Genomic DNA, 25837 nt, shown 5'->3' with positions numbered 1-25837 from the left:
GACACTGAAGAGGGCCAGAGACCCATGCCTGGTGACAAGATGTTTGTTCTCTTTATTAATACACCAGGACCTGGGCAGCTTCTCCGTTTATTCATCTAGGCATCGCTTCCTCCTAAACTGGGGAGGATGCCTGGACAGGGAGAATTGAAGAGGATCAGGTAAGGGACCTGGGCTTTTCATCGCCTCCTGCCCCAGGCAGGTTTTCGGACCCTGGACTTCCAGGAACGCAGTTCCTCAAAGTAGCCGCCAGAGGGTGCGCACCCTGGAACCCGGATTGGGAAGGCTGCGGGAATCCGCAGGATCGTGGGGGCCGACCATCTAGTGCGGGGCATAACCCAGGGGACTTCCTCCAAAGCTTGGTCCCCACTGCCTGACTCCTTGCTCTCGTAACCTCAGCGCCGCCCGCCTTTCCGCTCACTGGGGCGCCTCGCAGAGATTCAGCACCCCGCAGATAGTAATTAGGGGTACGGGGAGCCGCCTCCACCAAGGGGGCGTGGTGGGGGAAAAAAGGGAGGGCCGCCGGAGGAACACAGGCATGCAAGCGCCTGGAGACTGGGAGAGCAAGCGGGAGAAACTGACGCACTGACCCAATACCTAGACATTCCGGGCTGTGTCATTGAAGGAGAGGGTGAACAGTGAGATGAGCCAGGGCGAGGAGAGAAGGCGAAGGAACAGAGGGAATGAGCGTAGGGGTAAAGAAAGCTGGTGCGGAGGAAAATTCTCGTCGTTCACCGCTCCCCTAAGTCTCTCACACATTAGCAGATAAACAGAGTTCTTCTGTTTCCTTTTTTTCCAAAAAAAAAAAAATCTCAGCGCTATCTCGCCTCCAGACTTTTTTTTTTTTTTTTTTTTGACCGGGGATGGATCGGAGAGTGGTTGGGACGGGGATAGCGGCCTCACACTGCGGAGGAGCATCAGAGGGGTTAAGACCCTCCCCCTGCCCCGCACAAAGATGGCGGCTCCCGCCTTCCCTCTCCCTCATCCCTCCCCAAAACCCCCTCCCGCCCCCCGCCCTCTCCCGCCACCTCCGTCACTTCCGCCCCGCCGTGGCCGAAACTGACACAAAGTAGCGGGCCGAGGCCCTGGGGGGGAGAGGGGCTGCAGCTGGGGGGGCGGGAGCCCGCGGGGAGCTGAGCCGAGCGCCCCCCGCCCCAGCCCCCGGCATGGGCAGGACGTGGCCGCCGGGGCGGGCGCCGAGCGCTGAGCGCTGAGGTGAGGTTTGGCAAGGCGGGGGCAGCAGCCCAGGAGCGCGGGGCCGGGAGGGCAGGGGGAGATGCTGCTGCGGACGCGGACTCGGGACTGGAGGGGCCGGGGCGGGGGGTGTGGGCAGGGGAGGACAGGGGACAGGGAGTCGGAGCTGCGGTGAGACGGAGGAGGGGGAGTGGATGATTGGAGAGAAGATGGTGTTGGGTGCCTAAGGGTGGGGGAGATTCGGGAGGCCGTCCGCAGGATGGGAGGGTGGGGTGCTGAATGGGCGCGTGGAGACCAGCAAAGGGGCGCGGGAGTGTGGAGGAGAAGCTTATGGAGCAGCGGAGAGGGGAGAACCGGCCAGAGTCGTGGGGGTGAGGGGAGTACCCGGGGTCCGAGGGTTTGGGTGCCTGGAGAAGGGAGTTTGGGGGTGGTAGGCGTTGTCTCTGTAAGGTGGAGGTCTCTGTGCGTGAGGAAGACCAAGGGTGCAAGGCGAGGTGCTAGCTCTGGGAGTCCAGAGCTGGGGGAGAGTCCTGGATTCTGTCCTTGGCCATGGAAAGTGGCCAGGCGTTGGTGGCAAGTGAGCCGGGGGTCTTGGATTCCATTCTCTTCTGTTTCCCTGACCTGCCCATAAATATCCCTGCCAGCTTCCTCTAAAAGAAGGGGTCAGGCTTCCTGGGTTTGGGCTGGAGGGGAGCAGGGGCCAGGCCTAGAGGAGGAGCCGTTTTCCTCCATGGAGCATTGCCTTCTTCCCAGAGCTGGCTATTTTTATCCCAAATGTGGCTGCAGAGGGGGCTGGGGCAGGGTGACGGGGCAGAGCCACGTGGCTAATGGGCCTGGGCTCAGAAAACCCAGGCTGTGTGAGACTGGGAAGGAGAAGTGAGAGAGGGTCCCTGTTCCCAGGTCTCACCCCTCCCTTTCCTTCCCTATTATGGCACCCCAGAGGGGATGAAGTCTGGGGCCAGCCAGCTTTCAGTCTCCCCAGGGTCTTAGAGGTAAAACAACTTTCCTGGTAGGTGTCCAGACTCCTGACAGCCTGTGCGGCTCCTTCATTAACTCTTTCTTTCATAGGAGTCAAACCCAGATCTTCAGGCTGATAGTGTTTCTTGATTGCCTCCCTCCCTGAGGGCGGGGCTGGCTATGGAACTTGTGATGCCCACCCTTGCATCCTCTCTTTTAACCTCTCCATGCCCCACCCTCCTATGACTCATACTCTAGACTGGGTGGAGACCCTGGCTGGGGGCCCTGTAGGAAGGCTTGGCATCTCGAAAACGTGGATGAGGTTTTTCTTCTTCCCTTGGTTGCCAGGGTTGGGGAGGGTCAGAGAGGAAAAGGACTTCTGGCTCTAGGTATATGCCTGACTGGGGTTCAGGAAGGGAGTCCGGCTTAGTGAACGAAGAATTGGTGTGGGTGACAGGGCCTTGGCCATAGTGTGTAATTATAGAGGCTGGGCAGACAGACAATTAGTATCTCTTAGGGCTGACAGGCTGGCAGGGTGTTCCCAGGAGGCTGGAGACAGGGGAACCAAGGGGTAGGAAGGCTTTCCACCCAGACAAAGAAAGAGGAGGTGGACAAGAGGACCCAGGACCTCGCTGGCAGCTTCCTTTGAGCTAAGCTGGGATGAGGCTCTGTGACCCTGTCTTATAGGCCAGGGCTTTTACCTTTTTAGGTGAGAGGAAGGACATGGGGAGATAGAAAGAAGCAGAGGTCCATCTGACTGATGCTCCCTGAGCTTTCACCCAGTGCCAGACTGACTGGACTAGGCTTGGGGTGAGAGAGAGAGGGAGATAGGGATGACTCCCCAGCAGGGTTGAAAAGACCCCTTTGCTGGCCCAGAAGGGCGGCTAACCCAGACTGAGAGGAAGTGGTTTGGGGACTGTGTGCAGGAAATGAAGGCCAAGCCTCTAAAGTGAGCTCCCCTGGAGGAGGTGATAATGGAAGCCCCAGTAATGGGGGGGGGGATGGGAAGATTATAAGCTTTTTGAGAAGGGTGGGGCCTGCCCACCCTGTTTCCTGATGCTCTGCCAGGTGTTTCCTGGCTCATGTTCCCTCAACCCCACCCTTTAGTGGAAATTCTGCTTTCCAGTAAACACAGGCACCCACTCACTGCCACCAGGAGGGCACATGGGGCATCCATTGTCCCTGGGATGGGTACCTTGAGAGCTGTGCCCCTTCTGTCAATATCTGGCCTCTTCTCTTTGCCCCCTTCCTTTCCCAGCAGGTCTTGGTTTTTGTAAACGGTCAGTCACCTCATGTTATCCAAGGCAGAGGCATTGGGGGAGGTGGTGGGGAAGTTCCCTCTTCTTTCTCAGGGACCTATCAGGGCAGTAAGAGCGGAGTGTTGCTGTGGAGTTAGTGGGGAAGGCTGGGGGAGGGGCAAGGTCAGAACTGGGGAAGAAAACCCTCAGGAGGAGTCTGAAAAGGGGAATGAAGGTTACCCTCAGTTTCCTGACCTCACGCATATGTCACGTTCCTGCAGGGTCTCCCATGGGATTGCTGGGACCTTGCTGGGTGAGATGGCACTGTGTGCAAAAAAGCGCCCCCCAGGTAAGACAGGCAGGAGGCGGGGTCGGGGGGAATCCCTGGGACCATCAAGAGTGGGTGTTATTATGACTCAGGGAGCAAAGGAAGAGGGACGACAGGTAATGAGCCTGAAGGAGGGTAGATTGCAGCCCCTATCCATCCTGGGGGGAGCCTTAGGAAACCGAATTCTTCGCCTTGATTCCCTAAGCTGGGTTCTTCCCCAGGAGGGTGCTGAGTGCCTGCCCCTCACCCCCAAACACATAAACTCTTATCTTGGGGCACCTGGAGCTCCTATTCTGTGGTCTGGGGAGCCCGGGGTGCTGTGTTCCCACCATCTCCTCTCTGTCCTCGCACTTCGTTTCCTCCCCTCATTTTCCCATCCAAGGCCAGGTCCTCCTTGTTTTCCTGAGGGCGGGGGTGGGGGTGGGAGGCGGTGGGATGAAAGCGGTTGCCCCGGACAACGCTGGCAGTCCCCTCACCCGCATTGGCCGGGCCGGGGGAGGCGGGACTCCGTGCTGGCTTTCGCCTACGCGGCGCGCTGGCAGGCTGCTACCCCTGCAGTCGGGGGAGCGGGCGGGGGCGGAGCCCAGGGAGTGCAAGTCGTGTCCGGGGCCACTCAGAGCGCGCTGGCGTCCGCGGGGGACATCGGAGGCGGCGGTGGCGCAGCAGAGCGCGCGGCGTCGCTGGGTGCGGGCGGCCGGGAGGATGGCCGGGGCTGCAGGTGGGGCGCGCGCCACACGGCCGGGGCTCCACTCTGAGCTGCCGCAGCTCCGGTGCCTCCCTGGGGGGCCGCCCCATCGGAGCCGCTGAGGCCGAGGACAGACCGACAGACAGACCGCCCTTCCCCCGCTCAAACTGGGATCATGACGGTCCCCAAGGAGATGCCCGAGAAGTGGGCCCGGGCCGGGGCTCCCCCCTCCTGGAGCCGAAAGAAGCCCTCTTGGGCGACAGGTAACAGGAGGCAGCGACTGGCAGCTCTCCCGAGCCCGTAATTTACCCCCTTCCTCCCTCACATTCGCTTGTCCCCGGCCTCCCCCAGCCTTCCCTTGTCCTCTGCAGACTCAGAGATCCTGACTCCGAAGCGTTTGGTCCCTGCCTCTCCTTTTGCATGGTCTTTGGTGACTGCACAGGCACTCAGCCTGAGGGGTCCCCTCTGGGGAAGTTTTGGGAGTAAAGTGACCACGCAGGGAAGGAGCACTCTGGGTAGGCAGAGGATGCTTCGGTCTGAGGTTTTTGTTACTGCAGTGTGCTCTGCAGGGGGCTTGGGAGGGGGTGAGGGAAGGCGTCTGGAATGCTGCCTTTGGCTCCAGGACCGGTTTGCATTATGTTTACTGCCTAACCAGGGTACCCCCTTTTTCAGCCTATGGTCCTGACCACGGGAGATGGGCTGGAGAACACGTCCTAGGACAGCCCCATATTCTGGGACCTGAACTTGGTGCCTGCAGTCCCAGATATGTGGGTGTTCAGAATAGGTGTAGTTCATTTGTCATTCAGTGACAGACGTGTTTTTTAGGGGAAATATGTGCAGATGGCACAAGAAAGGTTGCGCTTAGAGAGCAACTGCTTCAACTACATCCCATTCCTCCCTCTTTCAATTTCTGTCTCAGTCTGCATGACCCATATCCCTGACCAGCCCCCTTCAGCTCATACTGAAGATGAGCTTTGAAATAAGATGATGTCATTGTGGGCCAGTCAGAAGCCGCTGCTGATGACATGTGACAAGCAGAGGCTTCTGTAGGGGGGACTGCACGTGGGGCTGGGATGCTGCCGCAGAGCAGTTCCAGGGCACAGTGACCCTCTGTCTTGCCACCCACCCCACCCACTAGGTTAGGAGGAGGGCAGTACCGTGGCTTGATCTGCAGGGGTTTCCAGGAGAAGGAAGCTTGGTGTCTTCAGCTACTGTTCCTCTGGAGATACCCAATGCCGTTAATTCCTACAGCATTAATTAAAGGGATGGGGGAGAGAAACTGAGTGTCCCCCCAGTGGAAGACCTTGATGGTTGTTGGTGAGGAAAGGAGAAGGCATCTTGTCCTGAGAATGTAATACCTGCAGAGCCCAGTGGTCAGGCTGGTGGTGAGAGGTGGACTAGAGGGAAGAATTTAGTGGCACCTCAGGTGTGGTGCTAACTCCTTAAAAACTGTGTGCTGTGGAAGGAACCAAGGCCCCTCAGTGGAAAACCCATAGAGTGGGGTGGGCCTGACAAGGTGTTGGGCCAGGCCTCAGTTTGCTCCTGACTGCAGCATCATTCTGTTGCAGAAGAAGAAAGGAGGGCGCGGGCCAATGACCGAGAATACAATGAGAGATTCCAGTATGCGGTAAGTGGCTCTAGACCACCTGTGCTCTCCTCCTGAGTCAGAAAGGGGAAAGGTGCATCCCCTCTGTCCTAGGCTGGGACACAGGGCTGACTGCTGGGAGAGTGCTTGAGGGAGGGGAAGGCAGCCTCCTCGCCACTCTCCACCTGCTGTGTGCTGAATTTTTCATGGCCTTCACCTGTCAGTGAAGCAGGATACATTGACCCCGTGAGACTTTCTTCCCTCCTCCTCTTTCGCCCTCCCACACCTCTGGTCACTGGCTTTTGGGGACAGAGGTTTGGAAAGTGTGGACGGAGGAGGCAGCCTCAGTCTCATTCTGGGTTGGGGTTGGAGGCTGCCTCATTATCTTTTCTCCCACTGCCACAGAGTAACTGCATCAAGACCTCCAAGTACAATATTCTCACCTTCCTGCCTGTCAACCTCTTTGAGCAGTTCCAGGAAGTTGCCAATACCTACTTCCTGTTCCTTCTCATTCTGCAGGTAAGTGACCTGCGGTAAACCCTTTGCAACTCACAAAGCGATATAAAGTCAAGGAAGAGAAAGGTCTAGGGGAAACGAGGACGGGGCCTCGGAAGCATGCCTTTTCTTTCCTTTTTTCAGTTGATCCCACAGATCTCCTCCCTCTCCTGGTTCACCACCATTGTGCCTTTGGTTCTTGTCCTCACAATCACAGCTGTTAAAGACGCCACTGATGACTATGTGAGTTGTTTTCATTCTTATACCTTTTTCCCACCCCCCACCCCACAACTCACTTTCCTCCACCCAGCACAATTCCTCAGTGACCTTGCCATTCCTTACCTGGTCCAGCTAGATCCATGATATCTTGGCCAAGAGTAGGGAGGGGGAGTCAGGGAGAGAGTAGACCTGTGAATAGGTGTAGACAAGGTAGTACCCAGCATGCTCTGCATTCCACTGATCATCTAAGTCCCTCGGAGCGGGAGAAGGTGTCTTACCTTTCTTTCCTCTCTTCAGTTCCGCCACAAGAGTGATAACCAGGTGAATAACCGTCAGTCTCAGGTGCTGATCAATGGAATGTGAGTGCCTGTTGGAGACTGAGGGCCTTAGGGAAGAAAGGGGTCCCCTGGGAACTTTTCTAGCTACTGACAGCCTCTTCTCTATCTTCTCATTGCCTCAGCCTCCAGCAAGAGCAGTGGATGAATGTCTGTGTTGGTGATATTATCAAGCTAGAAAATAACCAGTTTGTGGCGGTAAGGGACAAGGTCCCCCTCTAGGCCTACAGTGCTCTCCCTTTACTTTGGCAGAAAGGGATGAGTCTTTCCTGATTGACTATTGCCTCTTAAACACATATGGGAGGAAACTTTCTTGAGTGGGAAGCTTCCGTGTCATATTAATATGCCTCCTTTCTAGCCATTCACATGCTTGGGACTAAGCAAACCAAGAGTGCTTAGTGGAAGGAGGGATCATCAAAGAGTCCATTGCGGGTGGAGGATTGGGTCTTTGGCCTTCTCACTAGGTTTTCTTTCTAGGCGGATCTCCTCCTCCTTTCCAGCAGTGAGCCCCATGGGCTGTGTTACATAGAGACAGCAGAACTCGATGGGTAAGTCGCTTGCTCAGTGTCACACATCTCCTTCTGCCTCCTTTGGGGTAACAAGCTTGTTTTTGAAAGAGGTTCCCAGGTCTGGGCTCTGTACCTTTTGGAAAATTGATGGGTAAGAAAGCCTTTGGGGTGTGTAAAAGAATTACTTACCTAGTAATGCCTGCAGGGGGGCGGGGTGGTGGTCCTCCATGGTCAGGTGCCCCCAGGTAGAGTCTAGAGGAAGGGAAGGGAACCAGGCCTCAGGGACACTGTCCTTCCAGAGAGACCAACATGAAAGTACGGCAGGCGATTCCAGTCACCTCGGAATTGGGAGACATCAGTAAGCTTGCCAAGTTTGATGGTGAGTAATTTTGGAGAAGCAGCTTTCAGGTAGAGGAGGTGGGTGGGTTTGGGGGTTTAAATTGTGCCTTCTCTTTTTGGCTTCTTGTTCCTGTGATTATGCACCGCTCTGGACTTTTTTGGGTTTTTGGGGGGCAGGGGTGTCAGGAATGCCAGGTGGCTATCCTTTACTTGTGAATTGATGGTCATTTCAAGAGATCCTCATGGCTGATAGCTCCCTCCTTGCTGTACATGTTGAAATTCAACTTATTCTTATTTCTTATTTGTCTCAGAATAATGATATATGCTCCTTCTAACAAGACAAACTATGTAGCATGTATAAGAAAAAGCCCTCCTTCCCTCCAATTCTAGTCTCCTTAGGTAGTCACGTTAACTGGCAGTTTAGTGTGTATTCATCCACACTTTTCTCTGTTTATACAGACACGTGAGCATAAATCAATGGGATCATACTGTACTAAAATCTCTGCAACCGCCTTTCTGTACTTATTAAATTCATCATAAGTATCTTATCACGTCACTATGTAAAGAAATTTACATCATTCTTTTTCATAACCCTATAATGTTTCATAGAATTGATGTATTGTAATTGGTTCAGCTCTCCCCTGACTATTCAGTTGTTTCCAGTCTTTTGCTCTTCAAATAATGCTTCAATAAAATTGTTTTGAGCTATGCTATCATTTTTTTTTTTTTAAATTTGGCTGTGTTGGGTCTTCGTTGCTGCACGCAGGCTTTCTCTAGTTGCAGTGAGGGGGAGCTACTCTTCGTTGCGGTGCACGAGCTTCTCATTGGGGTGGGTTCTCTTGTTGTAGAGCCCAGGTGCATGGGCTTCAGTAGTTGTGGCACGTGGGCTCAGTAGTTGTGGCATGCAGGCTCAGTAGTTGTGGCGCATGGGCTTAGTTGCCCCGTGGCATGTGGGATCTTCCTGGACCAGGACTCGAACCCGTGTCCCCTGCATTGGCAGGCGGATTCTTAACCACTGCGCCACCAGGGAAGCCCTATGCTATCATTTCTGTAGAATGAGTCCCCAAAGTGGGATTACTGGGTCTGAGGATATGTGTACTTTTAATAGGAGTTCATGCTGCTTCATTCCTTTCCCAGAAAGTTGCATCAGTTCACACTCCCACCAGCAGTGTGTGATGGGCTCACATCCTAACACCATCTCCCTGCAGCTTCTTTTTCTGTGTTGCTGTCTTGGGGTTAAGCTACAGACTGCACCTTGAACGGGGGCACTCTTGTCTTCTGTTCAGGTGAAGTGATCTGCGAACCTCCCAACAATAAGCTGGACAAATTCAGCGGAACCCTCTACTGGAAGGAGAACAAGTTCCCCCTGAGCAACCAGAACATGCTGCTGCGGGGCTGCGTGCTGCGAAACACCGAATGGTGCTTCGGGCTGGTCATCTTCGCAGGTGAGCCTCCTAGGGCCCAAAGAAAGAAGGGCGAGAGTTGCTGCCTTCACCCTCCCGCAGGAATGTGGGAGGAGGCTGAGTGGGCCCCGGATCCAAGCTTCTCATCCAGCCAGTGTCTCTCTTCCACCCTGATGTCCTGTAGTCTGCGGACCGGGGCAGAAGCCCAGAGGCAGATTTGTTATTTGGCTTTCCCAGCCCTTCGCATTCCTTTCTAGGTCCTGACACTAAGTTGATGCAGAACAGCGGCAGGACAAAATTCAAGAGAACAAGTATTGATCGCCTAATGAATACACTGGTGCTCTGGGTAAGGCTTCCCACATGTGGTTCCTGCCTCTGCCCTTCTGGTTCTCCCTGGGCGGGTCCCTTTACTTCCATCTCTCCTCTCTGGTCAGTAGTCAGCCTTCAGGTTTTAGCTTTTAAAGCCACTGGCAGGTCAACCACTCAAAGACAGTGTTTATTTCAGGCTCTTTTTGGACTTGGAAGATGTTATTTAAAAAACCTTAGGAACGTGCATGAATCAACAACTTAAAGAAAGTTAAAACAGATCTTCCCTTCTCTGGATTCCAGTTATGATGGTGACTTAGTGTAGCATGTGACCTTCTGTTTGCTTTGCCAGGGACAAGGAGGCCTTCATGGGGATGGAGAGCGAATTAAAAGAAAAATTTCCATTTGGAGGATGGATAGCAGGGTCTTTTCCCCTGACTTCCAAGAGCAAAGGATCCCAAAGGAAAAGTTTCTGTTTTAGTTTTTGGCAATTCCTGAATCCTTCTCTTGTTTGGCTAGAAATTTGAGCTCCTTGTTGGGCTCTTCTCCCCTTCTTGTGCTCCCACTGCCTGCTGCCTGCCCCCCACACGCCAGCTTGCAAAAGCTGGGGTCAGCCTCTGGTGAGACAGTTTCCTCCCTGGCCTTGAAGGGTTTGCAGAAACCCCAGTCTGAGAGACTATCAGGCCAAGGCTTGCATCGCCCCCTGGTAGTCCTTGGGCATCCGGATGGTTCCTGCTTTGCTTCAGAGCATCCAGAGTGGAGGCAGCTTTGAAGATAGATGTCTGAAATCACGCAATGGTCTCAATTTTTTTCTTTTAAACCACCAAAACTTTCTTATGATCCCTCTTCAAGGACTCCAAGCTTTATAAGTTTTTTGACTATTAAGAAATCTACATTTATGAAGACATAATTTGTGTCTTGGTTAAAAGACTTTTTTTGGCAATCTGTATAAGATAATGAACATTACAGAAACTTGGCATTTTTTAAAAAAAATATTTATTTATTTATTTATGGCTGCACTGGGTCTTAGCTGTCGCATGTGGGACCTTTAGTTGCAACATGAGAACTCTTAGTTGTGGCATGTGGGATCTAGTTCCCTGACCAGGGATTTAACCTAGGCCCCCTGCGATGGGAGTGTGGAGCCTTAGCCACTGGACCACCAGGCAAGTCCCGGCATTTTCGTTAGCTTGTAGAGGCTTAGCTCCGGTAAATGGGTGATTTCTAATAAGCTGCTTTGGTATGTTGAAAGTAACTCACCCCCACTCTTACCATCTTTGAGGTCTCCCAAATGTTTTAGGATGTCAGAGTGGGAGCTACACAACCATTTCAGCCCTCCCAGCATACAGTTGAGAAAACATCGTGAGAGAAGGTCCACGTGATGGTCAATGACAGACTAGAACCTGTCACTAGTTCTGGGTGCTTCCCACTAGAGCATGCCACCATTTTAAAGATGCCTGAGGGGCTTCCCTGGTGGCGCAGTCGTTGAGAATCCACCTGCCAATGCAGGGGACATGGGTTAGAGCCCTGGTCCGGGAAGATCCCACATGCCACGGAGCAGCTAACCCCGCGAGCCACAACTACTGAGTCTGCGTGCCGCAACTACTGAAGCCCACATGCCTAGAGCCCATCCTCTGCAACAAGAGAAGCCACCGCAATGAGAAGCCTGTGCATCGCAATGAAGAGTAGCTCCTGCTCGCCACAAATAGAGAAAGCCTGTGCGCAGCAACGAAGACCCAACGCAGCCAAAAATAAATAAATAATAAATAAATTTATAAAAAAAAAGAAGAAAAGATGCCTGAGCTTTCAAGGGCTCAGGGTACCAGTGGTGACCTTCAGAGATGCACTTGGTTTTGAGGGCTTCCTAAGTGGCAGCTTAGCCTCTGCTTCTCATTCCTCTGCAGATTTTTGGATTTCTGGTCTGCATGGGGGTGATCCTAGCCATTGGCAATGCCATCTGGGAGCACGAGGTTGGGACACGCTTCCAGGTCTACCTGCCCTGGGATGAGGCGGTGGACAGTGCCTTCTTCTCTGGCTTCCTCTCCTTCTGGTCCTACATCATCATCCTCAACACCGTCGTGCCCATATCGCTCTATGTCAGGTATGTGCTCTCTCTGCTCTGGGGTCTCTCCAGGGAGCTCAGGTGGTCCCTTGGCAAACTTCTGTCTTCTGTGAAGATGAAATTCTCGAGAGGGAACTTGGGGTCCTCTCCTTCCTGTGCTGTGAACATTTTATATTATCTGTTTATCTTTTTGTACAAAGCAAACTTCACCACAGTTTCCTGGTACTTTGGATTGTATTAGAATAAAAACCATATTGATTTATTCAGCACATATTTATCGCATGCAGACTTTGTGCAAAGAAGCATGCTAGGTGCTGTGGCACAAACAAAGATGTATTAAGAATGGATTTCCTTCCCTCCAGGAGCTTCAGTCTAGTAGAGGGAGATAAATCTGAACATGTTATAAAACAAAATGGGAACTAGTGCTGTAACACGTTCAGTGTTACCCTTATGTGTAAAGCAAGGGGACACAGTTGATGTGTAATACAGCCTCTGCCTTCAAAAGCAGCAAACTGGTAGGGGAGGAGAGATGCAAACAGTGTAAGACACTGAGCTACCATGCATCCCACTGAGATACCACAGAGGCACAAAGTGCCGTGAGGGTTGGAAGAGCATTACTCCCCGCATAGTTAATCAGAGAGGACATCTTTGAAGAGGTTGCTGGTGAACTGAGCTTTGAATGGTGGCAGGGATGGGTGAAGGTGGAGCCTGGAGGAGAGGGCTGGAAACAAAGGCACAGAGATAGGGACCTTGGAATGGTTGGTCCTGGGACAGTTTGGCAGAATCATGGACTGTGAGTGGGGGGCTGTGAGACAGAGAGCTGGAAACATAAGCTTGTTCCCTATTGTGGAGGGTCCTGAATCTTTGCCAGTGGACTTTTACTTAGTAAACCATTAAAAGGTTCTTAAAAAAAATCTAAAGAATGCTTTAGGAAGTGTTGGCTGGCAGTGGCGTACAGCATGAATAGGAGTAAGAGGACATCTAGGATGTTTGCAGGAAAGAGAATGTTAACAGGGAGAATGAACAGGAAGGGCGGGGGGGTGCAGGAGGAAGAAAGAATGGCAAGAAGAGAGAAGATATTTTTGTATTTAGCGCCTTGCACTTGAGATAAGAGAACCTATGACTTTTTTTAATTTATCAAATTGTATACTTTATTATTATTATTATTATTTTGGCTGCGTGGCTTGTGAGATCCTAGTTCCCTGACCAGGGATCAAACCCAGGCCCTCAGCAGTGAAAGCGCAGAGTCCTAACCACTGGACTGCCAGGGAACTCCCAACCTGTAACATTTTTGAGGAAATGCTTTACAGAGATGCTCAGATCTCTTCCCATATGTTGTTTTTTGTTCACATAGATTCCCCAAATAGTCCTCAGATCTCCCCACTAGCCACTGAGTCCTAGTGCTGTTGACAGTGAGTAGGAGATAAGGAGTTTCTGTGCTGAGGGTGGACAGTGGACAGGGGCTTTTGAGCATTAGGAGGAGACTCAGAATGCTTGTGGTTTAGTCCTGCCTACTCAGTAGCCACGTGACCTCAGGCGAATCCACAGTCCCTTAGGGCCTTGGTTTTCTCATGTAAAATGGGAAGAATTTTCATTTCTCATGTAAAATGGGAAGAAGTTTCATTCTCTTAATAGGGACATTTTGATGTAAGATACAAAATTGGAAAATACATTTTAAAAATTAAATTACTGTACGAATAACGGGTGGTAGCATGTTCATCATTATCATCACAACTCTGGTATTTCATTACTATTTAAAGGTTTTCTTGTTTCCAATCTGATTTTTTTTTTTCCACCTTTGGACTTTGCTGACTTTGTTTTGTATCCAAGTTCACTCTAAGCCTATGGTAGCTGCCTGAGAAAGTTTCTAAGTGTCATCAGGTTACAGTGTGTGTTTGCGGGGAGGGTGGAGAGGGGACGCGTGATCAGCAGAGTGGGGCAAAGGCCATTCAGGCATTTCCAGCCAGCTCATTTTTTGTGTGGTAGCTGGATCCTGACAGCAGCCTCAGTCAGGTTGGAAGCAGGGTTCCAGATGTGGCCCCATTGCTTGGCTGTGCTGGACCTAAACATGGGGCCCTTTCTGAGATGCTAACAGTCCAAATCCCAAGGGTAATGCCTAGTAGAGGATGATGCGAATACACCTTGGGATGCCGAGAGCCCCGTGCCGTTGTAAATTGGTGTTATTCCCCAGACTCTTGAGGCCCCGCTTCCTTTTGGAGTCAGCATCTCAGTCTGCCCCGCCTTCTTCCCAAACACCCCAGGTCAGGTTGTGCAGCCCAGAGCCGGGCGGAAGGAGCTCGCTCGCCTGTGTTCGGGCAGCAAGGCACGGGCTCCAGGGCCTCCTCAGTTTCCTCTCCCTGCAGGGACGTCTGTGTGCCTGTGGCACGCGCAGCACCCTCATTATTTCTTTTTCTCTTTTTTTTTTCTCTTCCTTCCCTCTTGCACTTTCTCTTGTTTTCTCTGCATGGTTTCTGTATTATTAGTCCTGAGGTAAGAACTGGTCGAGTGCCTTGTCCGCAGTCCCCTCTCCTCTGCCTGTGCCGTCTGTCCTGCCTGCCCAGGCCCTTTGCACCTTTTTTTGTCTGGAGAGCGTCAGAGGGTCAGGGTCGGGGACCCCCACCTTTAGGCTCTCCTTGCCCTCCCCCACCCAGGTGTCCTGGCCCAGGTATCCACTCCGTTCTTGTTTCTCCCCAGGCGGAGGGCCTGCAGCAAAGGCCCGTGGGGGTGGGGTCCCCCTCCCCTTCCTGCCCCCAGCCTCACCTCCTGTACCCTGTGCAGCGTGGAGGTCATCCGCCTGGGCCACAGCTACTTCATCAACTGGGACAAGAAGATGTTCTGCATGAAGAAGCGGACGCCCGCGGAGGCCCGCACCACCACCCTGAACGAGGAGCTGGGCCAGGTGGAGTACATCTTCTCCGACAAGACAGGCACCCTCACCCAGAACATCATGGTCTTCAACAAGTGCTCCATCAACGGCCGCAGCTACGGTATGGCTGCGCCTCCAGGGACCGAGGGCTTGCGTCTCGCCTGAAGGATTGTGCTACTGGGGCTCCCACAATTGTCTTGATGTTTGGGTTTTACTTCTTTCCTACCTGGGTCTGTGGGACTTGAGAGGGTCTGCTCTGCGCCCCGGGTCAGGAGGTAGACACTGACAGTGCTTCCCCTCTCCTCTGCTGGTGCCCTCACCCCGATCCCAGCTCCAGGCAGTAGGGGAGCTCCTTGGCTGTTTGAAGAGAAGCCCAAGACACTGGCCCCTGGGCACCCCAGCCAGGTTGGACCTTGTCAGCCCTGCTGGAGTCTAGACTCTCCCTGTGTTGCTGTCCAGGGCCCTTGTGAGTCTCTGGAATGTGACCATGGCCTTTCCAGTGTGGCCCCACTGCAGTGGCCTTGTGGCTGGGCTGCTGGGATGGCTTGGGCAGGGTGTGTGGGGTCTTTTATGCAGAGTAAGCCCCTCTCCTAACTGCTTTCTCTACTAACCCAGGCCCCATGGCCAGTGTGTGAGGCTTTGTCTGTTGTGCAGGCCTAAAGAGTGAAAGGCACCCGAAGGGGCCTGGGAGGCCTGGGGACGTGGGTGTGGAATTGGAGCTGTCCTGGGGGGGGGAGCTGGAGCGTGGATGGGGATGGAGAGCAGTGGGTGTCATGGCTTTCAGTCCTGGGGTTCTCAGGATCCAGGGTGCCTGCGCATCCTGTCCTTTGAGTCAGCCGTGTGAATCTGGGTGACATTCACTCAGCGACTAGGGTTGCGGGTTCCAGATGCCTGTGGGGGTCCTGTGCTGGAGGCTTCTCCCCCTGCTCTGCGAGATCTCGAGCTCTGACGGTGCTCCTCCTTCTGTCCTGGCTGTGTGTAGGTGACGTGTTCGATGTCCTGGGCCACAAAGCTGAATTGGGAGAGGTAAGGTCCAGACCCCATGGTGATTGTCTGTGCCAGTTAAACACAGGGTGCCTGGGCAGGGTTGGTGTGGTTAGGAGTGATGTGTTGTCTGGTCAGGAAATGGAAGCTGCTTGGAGGAAATGGTGTTCTAAGGAAGAGCTGGTAGCAGAAGTGGGAATCTTGAGGTCCACAGTGGACAGGATCTTGGTGAGGACAGCTCCTCCCTGGGAGGCAGCCTCGTGACCCACCCTTTCCTGATCACACTCTTACCTGCTCCAGAGGCCTGAACCCGTCAACTTCTCCTTCAATCCTCTGGCTGACAAGAAGTTCTTATTTTGGGACCCTACCCTCTTGGAGGCTGTCAAGATGGGGGACCCACACACGCACGAGTTCTTCCGCCTCCTTTCCCTGTGTCACACCGTCATGTCAGAAGAAAAGAATGAAGGTGAGGGACTTCGCTGGAGGTCTAGTGGTTAAGCCTCCACGCTTCTAATGCAGGGGGCACGGGTTTGAGCCCTGGTCAGGGAACTAAGATCCCACATGCCGCATAGCACGGCCTTAAAAAAAAAAAAGAAAAACGAAGGTGAGCCGAGGAGCTGGCTTGTGTTCTCCCCCACCTGACTTGTGCCTTTGGGCTCGGGCTGTGATCGGCAGTGTGGCTGCCTGGGGCTTCCTGGGCGGGACACTCGGTTGAGAATAGGGCCACTGACACCACCTGTGTTCTTCCTTCCCACCCAGGGGAGCTGTACTACAAAGCCCAGTCGCCAGACGAGGGGGCTCTGGTCACCGCAGCCAGGAACTTTGGTTTCGTATTCCGCTCTCGTACACCCAAGACCATCACTGTCCACGAGATGGGCACAGCCATCACCTACCAGCTGCTGGCCATCCTGGACTTTAACAACATCCGCAAACGGATGTCAGTCATAGGTGAGGCCGGGACGGGGGTGCGGGGGGCATTCAGGGGCAGCATGCAGACCCGGGATGGGTGAGGTGTACTGGGTGACCCTTGATGTTTTAAGGTTGGGGGGCTTCACCTGCCTGAATTTTTCTGGGACGTTCTCCCCCCGCCCCACCCGTAGTGCGGAATCCAGAGGGGAAGATCCGACTGTACTGCAAAGGGGCTGACACCATCTTGCTGGACAGACTCCACCACTCCACCCAAGAGCTCCTCAACACCACCACTGACCACCTGAATGTAGGCATGAGGAAGGGAGCCCTGTGGTTCTGCTACTCGTGGGGTGGTGGGAGGGGCTGGGGGCTGACTCTCCTGACTCCTTCTCCAGGAGTACGCGGGCGAAGGGCTGAGGACCCTGGTCCTGGCCTACAAGGATCTGGATGAAGAGTACTACGAGGAGTGGGCCGAGAGACGGCTCCAGGCCAGCCTGGCCCAGGACAGCCGGGAGGACCGGCTGGCCAGCGTCTACGAGGAGGTTGAGAGCGACATGCTGGTATGGGCCGCAGAACGGGCCAAGGGTGGGCAAGGAGGGGTCGTGCCTGGACTCTCGTCCCAGGGACCCTTGTGGTATTTTCAGCTGCTGGGCGCCACGGCCATTGAGGATAAGCTTCAGCAAGGGGTTCCAGAGACCATCGCCCTCCTGACGCTGGCCAACATCAAGATCTGGGTGCTGACAGGGGACAAGCAAGGTGAGAACCAGCAGGGCCGAGGAGATTGCATCTGGACACAGCCCCGTGGAGTCCTTGCATGAGCCTGGGGCATCGGGCTGGCAAGTGCGCTGACCTTGTCAGGGGCCTGTCCAGAGCTCCTGCAATCTCTCTTGGTAGAGACGGCCGTGAACATTGGCTATTCCTGCAAGATGCTGACAGACGACATGACGGAGGTGTTCATCGTCACTGGCCACACGGTCCTGGAAGTGCGGGAGGAGCTCAGGTAAAAAGGCCCGGGGCAGGTAGATGCTCTGCAGTGTACCTGGGGGTCGGGCAGAGGTTCCCCGATTGGGCTTGAATCCCTGCTCCTGTCCTGGCAGAACACGGTCTCGTTTCCCTTCACAGGAAAGCCCGGGAGAAGATGATGGACTCGTCCCGCACTGTAGGCAACGGCTTCACCTACCAGGAGAAGCTTTCTTCTTCCAAGCTCACTTCTGTCCTGGAAGCCGTGGCTGGGGAGTACGCCCTGGTCATCAACGGGCACAGCCTGGTAAGTGTCGTCATCCTTCGCTTCGGCAGTATCTTTTCAGAGAGCGGCTCTTAGATCTTACCATGTTCCCATTTCCCTGGACTTCGGGGGGCTGTGGTCTTACAGGGACTTGGACGAGCTGACCCCCAGGTCTCTCCTGGAGAAGACTGGGGCTCTCTCAGCACTCTGTGTTCCCAGGCCCATGCGTTAGAGGCAGACATGGAGCTGGAGTTTCTGGAGACAGCCTGTGCCTGCAAAGCTGTCATCTGCTGCCGGGTGACCCCCTTGCAGAAGGCACAAGTGGTGGAACTGGTTAAGAAGTACAAGAAGGCTGTGACCCTTGCCATCGGGGATGGAGCCAACGATGTCAGCATGATCAAAAGTGAGTGGACTGCATAGGTGTGGCGGCTGGGCGCTGGGGAAGGGAGAGGGGCCCAGGGAGGAATGATGGGGGAGGGGGCCAAAATGTGATGTGAGTCTGAAGGGTGTGGCTGTCTTCATCCTCTTGTCATCTCTTGTCTCTGCAGCGGCTCACATTGGTGTGGGCATCAGTGGGCAGGAAGGGATCCAGGCTGTCCTGGCCTCCGATTACTCCTTCTCCCAGTTCAAGTTCCTGCAACGCCTCCTGCTGGTGCATGGGCGCTGGTCCTACCTGCGCATGTGCAAGTTCCTCTGCTATTTCTTTTACAAGAACTTCGCTTTCACCATGGTCCACTTCTGGTTTGGCTTCTTCTGCGGCTTCTCGGCCCAGGTAGTGAGCTCCCCACTGCCCTGACTTACGAATCCTTAAGCTCCTTAAGGACAGAGATTGTATCTGTCCTGTTCATTGCTTGGTCCCCTTAGGGCCTAGCTGTTGTCTGATGCATGCATTTAAAAAAATGCTTGTTGAAGAAGTGGAGAGGGAGTTCCAGAAAATTCCTTAGGCCTCCACATATGCCACGTCGGCTGTCTTCCTCCGCCTGATTTGTAGTGAAGAAAGACTGCATGTTCACTCCTCTCTCACTCCCTGTTCTCCTTCCAGACCGTCTATGACCAATATTTCATCACCCTTTATAACATCGTGTATACCTCCCTCCCAGTCCTGGCTATGGGGGTCTTCGATCAGGTATGGGGGAGTTGGATGACCGGGCGGGCTGGGGAGAAAGACGTTGCTGCAAGGGAGCCACCTGATAGTGGTAGGCTTGTGCCCACTGCCTGTGGTCCCTAGGAAGGCAGTTCTGTGAGCTGGTCAGGGTGTGGGTGGTTCTCCCTCTCAGCCACACCTGACCTGTAACTCCCCTGGGTTGCTGAACAAAAGATGGATTGGGGGCAGCTGGCTTGAGGTCGGATATAGCTGTCAAATTTAGAAAAAAAGAGGCAGGGGGACAGAGTCTACCCTTGGCCTTCCTGAGTTAAAGCGGCACCTTCTGAGACTTCCTGTGCCGCTGGCCCTCCGCACACAGGATGTCCCGGAGCAGCGGAGCATGGAGTACCCTAAGCTGTACGAGCCAGGCCAGCTGAACCTCCTCTTCAACAAGCGGGAATTTTTCATCTGCATCGCCCAGGGCATCTACACATCTGTGCTCATGTTCTTCATCCCCTATGGGGCATTTGCTGAGGCCACCCGCGATGATGGCACCCAGCTGGCTGACTACCAGTCCTTTGCAGTCACCGTGGCCACTTCGCTGGTCATCGTGGTCAGTGTGCAGGTAGGAGGCAGTCCGGGAACTGGCCTCCCCTCTGGAAAGGGTGGGGCTCCTGTCCTTGGGGTGCACTGGGCACTGCAGTTCTGTTCCTGGGAGGGGGGACTGGGTTTGTCGGGGGGGGGGTTGCTCCTTCTGCCTGTAACAACTGCTTTTCGCAGATTGGGCTGGATACCGGCTACTGGACGGCCATCAACCACTTCTTCATCTGGGGCAGCCTGGCGGTTTACTTTGCTATCCTCTTTGCCATGCACAGCAATGGGCTCTTCGACATGTTTCCAAACCAATTCCGGTTTGTGGGTGAGTGCCTGTGGCACACAGGAATCACAGTTGTTCTGGGACTAATGGGTTAGGTAGGCATTTATTCAACACTCTTTATGTGCCAGGTATTCTGCAGGGTACTATCGGGATCTAGTTGTATCCGACCCAGGCCCTGCCCTCAGAGGGTCTCCGTATCCATGAAAATGAAGAACAGCCCTGCCAGGCTACAAGGGAGGCGAAGGGGTGGCAGGCTTCATGGTCAGCAGAATGACTGTTTGTGGGGTGGTCAGGGATAGTCCCCCAGAAGAGGCTGCTGAGGGTGTAGCCAGGACTGGGGAGCCAGATTCCAAGCCAGAGAGCTGGAAGTGTGAAAAGGCTGTTTATTTCCAGGAAATAGAGAGTGCTCCAGCTAGGGTGGGACAAGAATACCCTTTGAGAAGCAGTGGAAGAGAGGCTAGAAAGGCAGGCCATTTGAGGAATCAGAATGCCAGGCTGTCAGGTGTGCACTTGACTTGCCAGGAGCCTCTCTCTTTTTTTTTTTTTTTTTTTGAGGAGTGGGGAATGGCATCAAGGTACAAGGGTCATCAGCAAAGCCCTTTTGAGGAAGAGACATTGGCACAGAGAAATCTGAATAAAGGGAAGGAGTGAGCCATGTGCCTCTCTGGACAGGAACAGCCCAGGAAGAGGAAACAGTGATATGGAAGCCTTAGGTGAGGGCTTGTGGGGAGGTCGTCAGCAGCAGAGGAGCTGGGGGAGTGAAGGAAACGAGGTTGGAAGGTATGACTGAGGCAGGAGGGCAGAGATGAGAATCAGTCCAGGTAATTTAAGCCTTTATAGGTCAAAGTAAGAACTTTGAATTTTAATCTAAATGTGATAGGAAGCCATCATCAGAGGGTTTTGAGCAGGGAAATGTCATAAACTGATTTATGTTTTTACAGGATCACTCTTACTGTTTTGTGGATAATAAAAGGTAGAGGGCAAAGGTAGAAACAGGGAGACCAGCTAGGAGGCTATAGCAGTAACCCAGGTGACAATGATGGTGGCTTGGAGTCGAGTGAAAAGTGGTGGAATGCCATAGATATTTTGGAAATGGAGCCAGCAGATTGGATGGGGGCCTGAGATGGTGGGGGTAGGCACCAGGCTGACTCCAGGGCTTTTACTTGGAGCAGCTTAGTGGGTGGTGGCATCTCCTGGGCTGGGGAAGACGTGGAGCAGATTGGGGTGGAGGAAGCAGTAGTTCACTTTCAGCCGTGTGAAACCGAGGTGCCTGTTAGATGTTCAACAGAGATGTCAGGTTAAGGCAGTTAAAGAAGTAGGTCTGGGGACTTCCCTGGCGGTCCAGTGGTTATCATTTGGCGCTTGCACTGTAGGGGGTGCGGGTTCGATCCCTGGTTGGGGAACTAAGATCCTGCATGTCGTGCAGCCAAAAAAAGAAAAAAAAAAAAGACAAAACAAAACAGGTCTGAAGTTGTTTTCAGAGTTTGGAGCTAGAGTCCAAGTTGGAGATAAATATTTGGAGAGCAGAGAGAAAGAGAAGCCAGGGATGACTTAGGTTTTGAGACTGGGGAAGTAGGGCTGCCAGAAAAAGAAATGGGGAACTCAGCGGGGCGGTGCTGCCCTTGCACCTGCTTTGTGACTCCCAAGGCCCCGACTCCTCTGTTCCCAGGTAATGCCCAGAACACCCTGGCCCAGCCCACCGTGTGGCTGACCATCGTGCTCACCACAGTCGTCTGCATCATGCCTGTGGTCGCCTTTCGGTTCCTCAGGCTGAACCTGAAGCCGGATCTCTCAGACACGGTGAGAGGCCAGCCTGTCTGCTTTGGGGGATGGAGCTCGTGTGTCAGAAAGCCCTTGGGCTTAAATACGCCTGTGGCTGCAGTTTCTGTTAAGTGCGTGGACGGTTGTCCTCTGCCCTTCCTGGGTTCAGACAGCCTGGGCAGTCTTGGAGGTGCCCGTGCCTGCCCCATCCCAGGCGCTCTGGGGCCCTTCCCTGAGGTGGTGTCTGACGCTGCCACGCTGACGGAGGCTCCTTCCCTCGTGCCTCCCCCGCCAGGTCCGCTACACCCAGCTGGTGAGGAAGAAGCAGAAGGCCCAGCACCGCTGCATGAGGCGGGTAGGCCGCACGGGTTCCCGGCGCTCCGGCTACGCCTTCTCCCACCAGGAGGGCTTCGGGGAGCTCATCATGTCTGGCAAAAACATGCGGCTCAGCTCCCTGGCGCTCTCTGGCTTCACCACCCGCTCCAGCTCCAGCTGGATTGAGAGCCTGCGCAGGAAGAAGAGTGACAGCGCCAGCAGCCCCAGCGGAGGGGCCGACAAGCCCCTCAAGGGGTGACGGCTGGGACGGGGACGCCCCTTGCCGGTGATCAGCTCACGCAGGGCTGGCCGGCCACCAAGAGGACAGCATCTCGGAACTGCGGGTCCTCATTCCTTGCCCAGGTCCTCATCCCATCTCCCCTGGTAGACTCTGTCCTGCTGGTCCCACTAGGAGTGGCTGGGGCATCCCCAGCCCAGGGCCCTCCTAGCAGTTGGGAGGGTGGAGGGGGCCGGCCCCAAGGGCAGAGCGGGGGCTGACCAGCCCCAGTGGGGGATCAGATGTGGAACCAAAAACAGAAGAAAAAACTGTGAGAGATTGTGTCTGCCCCTGCCCTGCCTGGGAGCCCACAGGGAGACTGTAATCTCTGTATTTTTTTACTCCCACTCCCCAGAGGGGCCCCAGAGCCCCTGTTCCTGAATTACACAAGAATGTATCATGCCGGGAAGCCAGAGACCTGCTGGGGCCCTCGGCCCCTCACAGTGTGTGTGTCTCTCCTTGATGTGTGTTTGTGTCCAGTTTGGTTTTGTCTTTTTTATTTGGCAAGTGGAGGAGGCCTTTATATGACTTTTATGTTGTGATTGGTGTCTTAACTCTCCTGGGGAAGAGGAGGCTGGATAGATGTGGAGTGGTTTGGGAGGGGCTGGTGCCCACGAGGGACAGAGAGGCTGACCAGGGAGGGAGGTGCCTGTCAGCCACAGGGTGCAGGGAGAGTATACAGGGGTCTGCTCCTGTCTCCTTCCTCACCTTGAGAGTGCAGTGCTACCCCTCCTCAACACACGCAACTCCTGGATTCCGTAAGTCCTGCTGGTATTGGGCTGGAGCCTAGGAAAGTGGCCCTGTCCTTCTCAGTGACCCAAAGCTGGGTGTGAAATGTAGTCCTAAGAACATTTTCTTTCATTTTAAATTTAGACCCAAGTTCACTGGCAGAGGTCTGTTCTGACTTTCCTTCTCCCTCCTCGTTGGTGTTTTCCTGCGCCTGAGGTGGCCCAAAAGGGGAAGCTGAGCACCATGAGATGAGGCTAAAGGGGAGCTGACCTCTACTTCTCCCTCTGGTAAAAGAGGTCCCACCCGCTCCAGGCCCAGCACGCAGCAGGATCTGGTGGGGTCCCTGTACTGAGTGGTGGGAAAAAGCAGAGGAGGCGGCTGCCCCGTGCCTGGCTTGGTCTGGACAGCAGAGCTTCGGCTTGCCTGGCCTTCCTCTCCGTCATCTACACCTAGGAAGCACTTCCCCAAATTACATGTCTCCCAAGTTAGTTGCTACCAAACCAGTCTTGGGCAGAACTTTTTCCTTGTCTTTGGTAGTGGAGAGGGTTACTCAGGAATGGTGTGGAGCTGGGAGTGGGCTATGTGGGAGTCCCAAGGGAACTGGAGGTGGGCTGCGTTGAGGCAGGGTGGGGTGGGCAGGGGATGGGGGCGGGGAAAGCTTGACAGGGAAATTCTTTAGGCCACATGGTTTACAAACCCAACATCATGTCTGTTTGTGTGTCTCTCAAGGTGAGAGTCTGATTTTTATACCAAAGAGGAAATGATTTTTTTTCATATTTTGTTTGTCTATATTATATAAATATAAATATATAAATATATATATATATATAAATATATATATATATATACAGTTATATATATATTATTTTTTTGGTTCTCTCTCGTTTTTTAGGGAGGGAGGAAAGTACCAAGTTGCAATGAGCTGTAATTAAGGAACATTCTGTATAATTTATGACACATTTCTATACTTGCAAAAATTATATCATTTTATGGATATAAGAGAAAAATGCCTTTTTATAAAATTCCAGTTTCTGAGAAGTGTGTAATTTGTCTCTTTTCTGATGTTTAACCAAGACTGGTGGTAAAAGTAAAGACAGATAGAAACTGTTTCTTAAATGGAACTGAGTGGGTAGATGTGGGCCGAAGTGGAGAAAACAGAATCTGACTGGTGCGGAAGAGCACCTCCTCTGTTTGCACACCTTCTGGTATCTGAGTTTCAGCTGGAAGATGGGGCAGTGGGCGGGACTGAGGAGGATCACAGGGACTTTGTGTTCTGCTGATGGCTGGGTGCTTAGGACCTTGACTGTTTGCTTTTCCAAACACAAGCCAAACTCTCATTCCTAACACATACCAGATAGGTGGGTATGTGTAGGGGAAAGGACCGGGTAAATATTTTGATTTTTTTTTTTTTAACCACCACCCCATGCCTTTTCCATTAGCACAGGCCTCATAGCCTCCCATCTTCCTGGCTTTTCACAGAAGTAAATATTAAGGAGCCTAAGTAGGGACTTCCCTGGTTGTCTACTGGTTGAGGTTCCACACTTCCACCGCAGGGATCCCTGGCCAGGGAACTAAGATCCCGAATGCTGTGCAGGTAAAAAAAAAAAAAAAAAAAAAAAGAAGACGACTGCAGGAAGTGAAGGTTAGCAGATAAGATGTGCTTCTGTCTTTCAGGGAAGGAGAGGGGTGAGGAAGCCAGGCGAGCTGGTGTCCTAGGAGAGCTCAGGTCTAGTGCTGGACTCTGATGCCCGTCAACTCCCCGACCCCACCCTTTCGTCTTCTGACCTAGCCAGTCCTTCCTGTCATGGTGGCAGTCCTTCCTCTTCCTCCCTTTCTTCCTTCTCAAAAATAGAGATTTCTGGGAATTCCCTGGTGGTCCAGTGGTTAGGACTCCTCGGTCCCACTGCAGGGGGCCCGGGTTCAATCCCTGGTCAGGGAACTAAGATCCCTCATGCCTCACAGCGTGGTCAAAATAAATAAGTAAATAAAAATAAATAAAATACAAAAATCTGTGGTGCTTAAGCTTGGTGGAAAGACATGGAGATAAGATCAGTTTTCCTCCTGAGGAATAGTCCAGGGCAGGGATAGCCCACAGACCCCTGGGACACAAACTGGTACCTGCCTCCACACTGGAAGAACCTGTTCAGGTGCAAATCAGCCTTTTACCAGGCTCTTTCTGGAACCCTGAGCCTCAGGCAGCAAGTGGCACCTGGCCTCAATCCCCCCACCCGGAGGACAGAGAAACAGGCCTTAATTCCTTGAGGCTGGTTAGGCTCCTAACTTTCCTGTTCCTGCCACTTTTCACCCCGAACAAAGGGCTGCTGCCCCTCACCCTGTGACAGATCCTCAGGGTCCCCACTCCCCACCCCACCCACTGCTGACCTACAAGAGAGGTTTCAGAGGACAGGCGAAGTGCTATTCAAGCATGGAGAGAATGTTCTCCCCCACTTCTCAAATGAGCAGCTGAGGTCTCCCCTCACCCAGGATCCCATTATACATATCTGAGGGGCAGGGCCTGAGTTATTTTTACTCTCATTGCCTCTTGCAGATATCTTTTCTTCCATCTCTAGATAAGCATGAGTTGGAGTCTCCTGCCGCTCAGATAACCCATTTGTTCTTGGTTTCCTACTTCCTTCCCTGCACTCACTGGGGACTTGGGCACCTGGCTTACTGTCTTCTGGTCGCTTCTCCCACCATTACCCTAGTGCCTTCTCAGAATGTGTGTCTGAGAAACCTGTGTGATGCCCTCGCTTTGTTCTCCTTCGGCCTCCTCATTTCTGAGGGCATTCACCTCCTCTCCACAAAACAGTGCACTCCCATGGGCGCCCCACTGCCATCGGGAGTGTCACCTCCGAAAGGTCATAATCCAGCATTTGTCTGTATCCTTCAGCTCCTCTGCCTTTCACCTATACTCCCAATACATACTACAAACTCCTCCTCTTCTGGTCGTGCAGCTCCTTTGTGTGGGCTCTTACTTGCTTCGCATCCCAGCCCATAGCCTGTGGTCTCGTATTAACCACTCTGCCCAGCAACACTCCGACGCTGGGTCAACATGCCGTGTCCCGTGGTGAGCTGTCCATGTGAAAGGAGGAAGCCGCGTGACCATGTTGAGTAGAGGAGCTGGGAACTCACAGACTCCCGCCTCAGCAGGCCTGTCACAC

At 53.5% G+C, this 25837-nt stretch overlaps 1 protein-coding gene across 5 annotated transcripts; it reads left to right on the top strand.

Annotated features, from left to right (window-relative positions):
* The first annotated feature begins 1046 nt into the window (after positions 1–1046).
* ATP8B2 (ATPase phospholipid transporting 8B2) lies at positions 1047–23714 on the top strand. Of its 5 annotated transcripts, none has more exons than XM_030841858.3 (29): positions 1047–1212; positions 3668–3735; positions 4480–4662; positions 5968–6026; positions 6390–6503; positions 6624–6722; positions 6996–7057; positions 7159–7231; positions 7511–7581; positions 7842–7921; positions 9168–9326; positions 9542–9630; positions 11492–11688; positions 14428–14636; positions 15498–15541; positions 15800–15965; positions 16259–16447; positions 16600–16715; positions 16804–16968; positions 17053–17164; positions 17303–17408; positions 17531–17675; positions 17853–18036; positions 18182–18405; positions 18676–18759; positions 19097–19342; positions 19498–19636; positions 21264–21394; positions 21651–23714. In XM_030841858.3, the coding sequence occupies exons 2-29, from the start codon at positions 3705–3707 to the stop codon at positions 21927–21929; spliced, it is 3756 nt and encodes a 1251-aa protein (XP_030697718.1). In that variant the 5' UTR covers positions 1047–1212; positions 3668–3704; the 3' UTR covers positions 21930–23714. The 5 variants fall into 5 exon arrangements, with proteins under 5 accessions (XP_030697718.1, XP_030697720.1, XP_069900405.1 ...); XM_070044304.1 differs by lacking the exons at positions 1047–1212; positions 4480–4662 and adding exons at positions 1545–1562; positions 14847–14981; XM_030841860.2 differs by lacking the exon at positions 4480–4662 and having other exon boundaries at positions 1048–1212.
* Positions 23715–25837: the final 2123 nt, after the last annotated feature.

The sequence above is a fragment of the Globicephala melas genome, chromosome 1 (assembly GCF_963455315.2).
Source record: "Globicephala melas chromosome 1, mGloMel1.2, whole genome shotgun sequence".
Classification (NCBI taxonomy): Eukaryota; Metazoa; Chordata; class Mammalia; order Artiodactyla; family Delphinidae; genus Globicephala; species Globicephala melas.
Note: the sequence above shows the minus strand (reverse complement) of the source record. Positions and strands in the feature narration are given on the sequence as shown.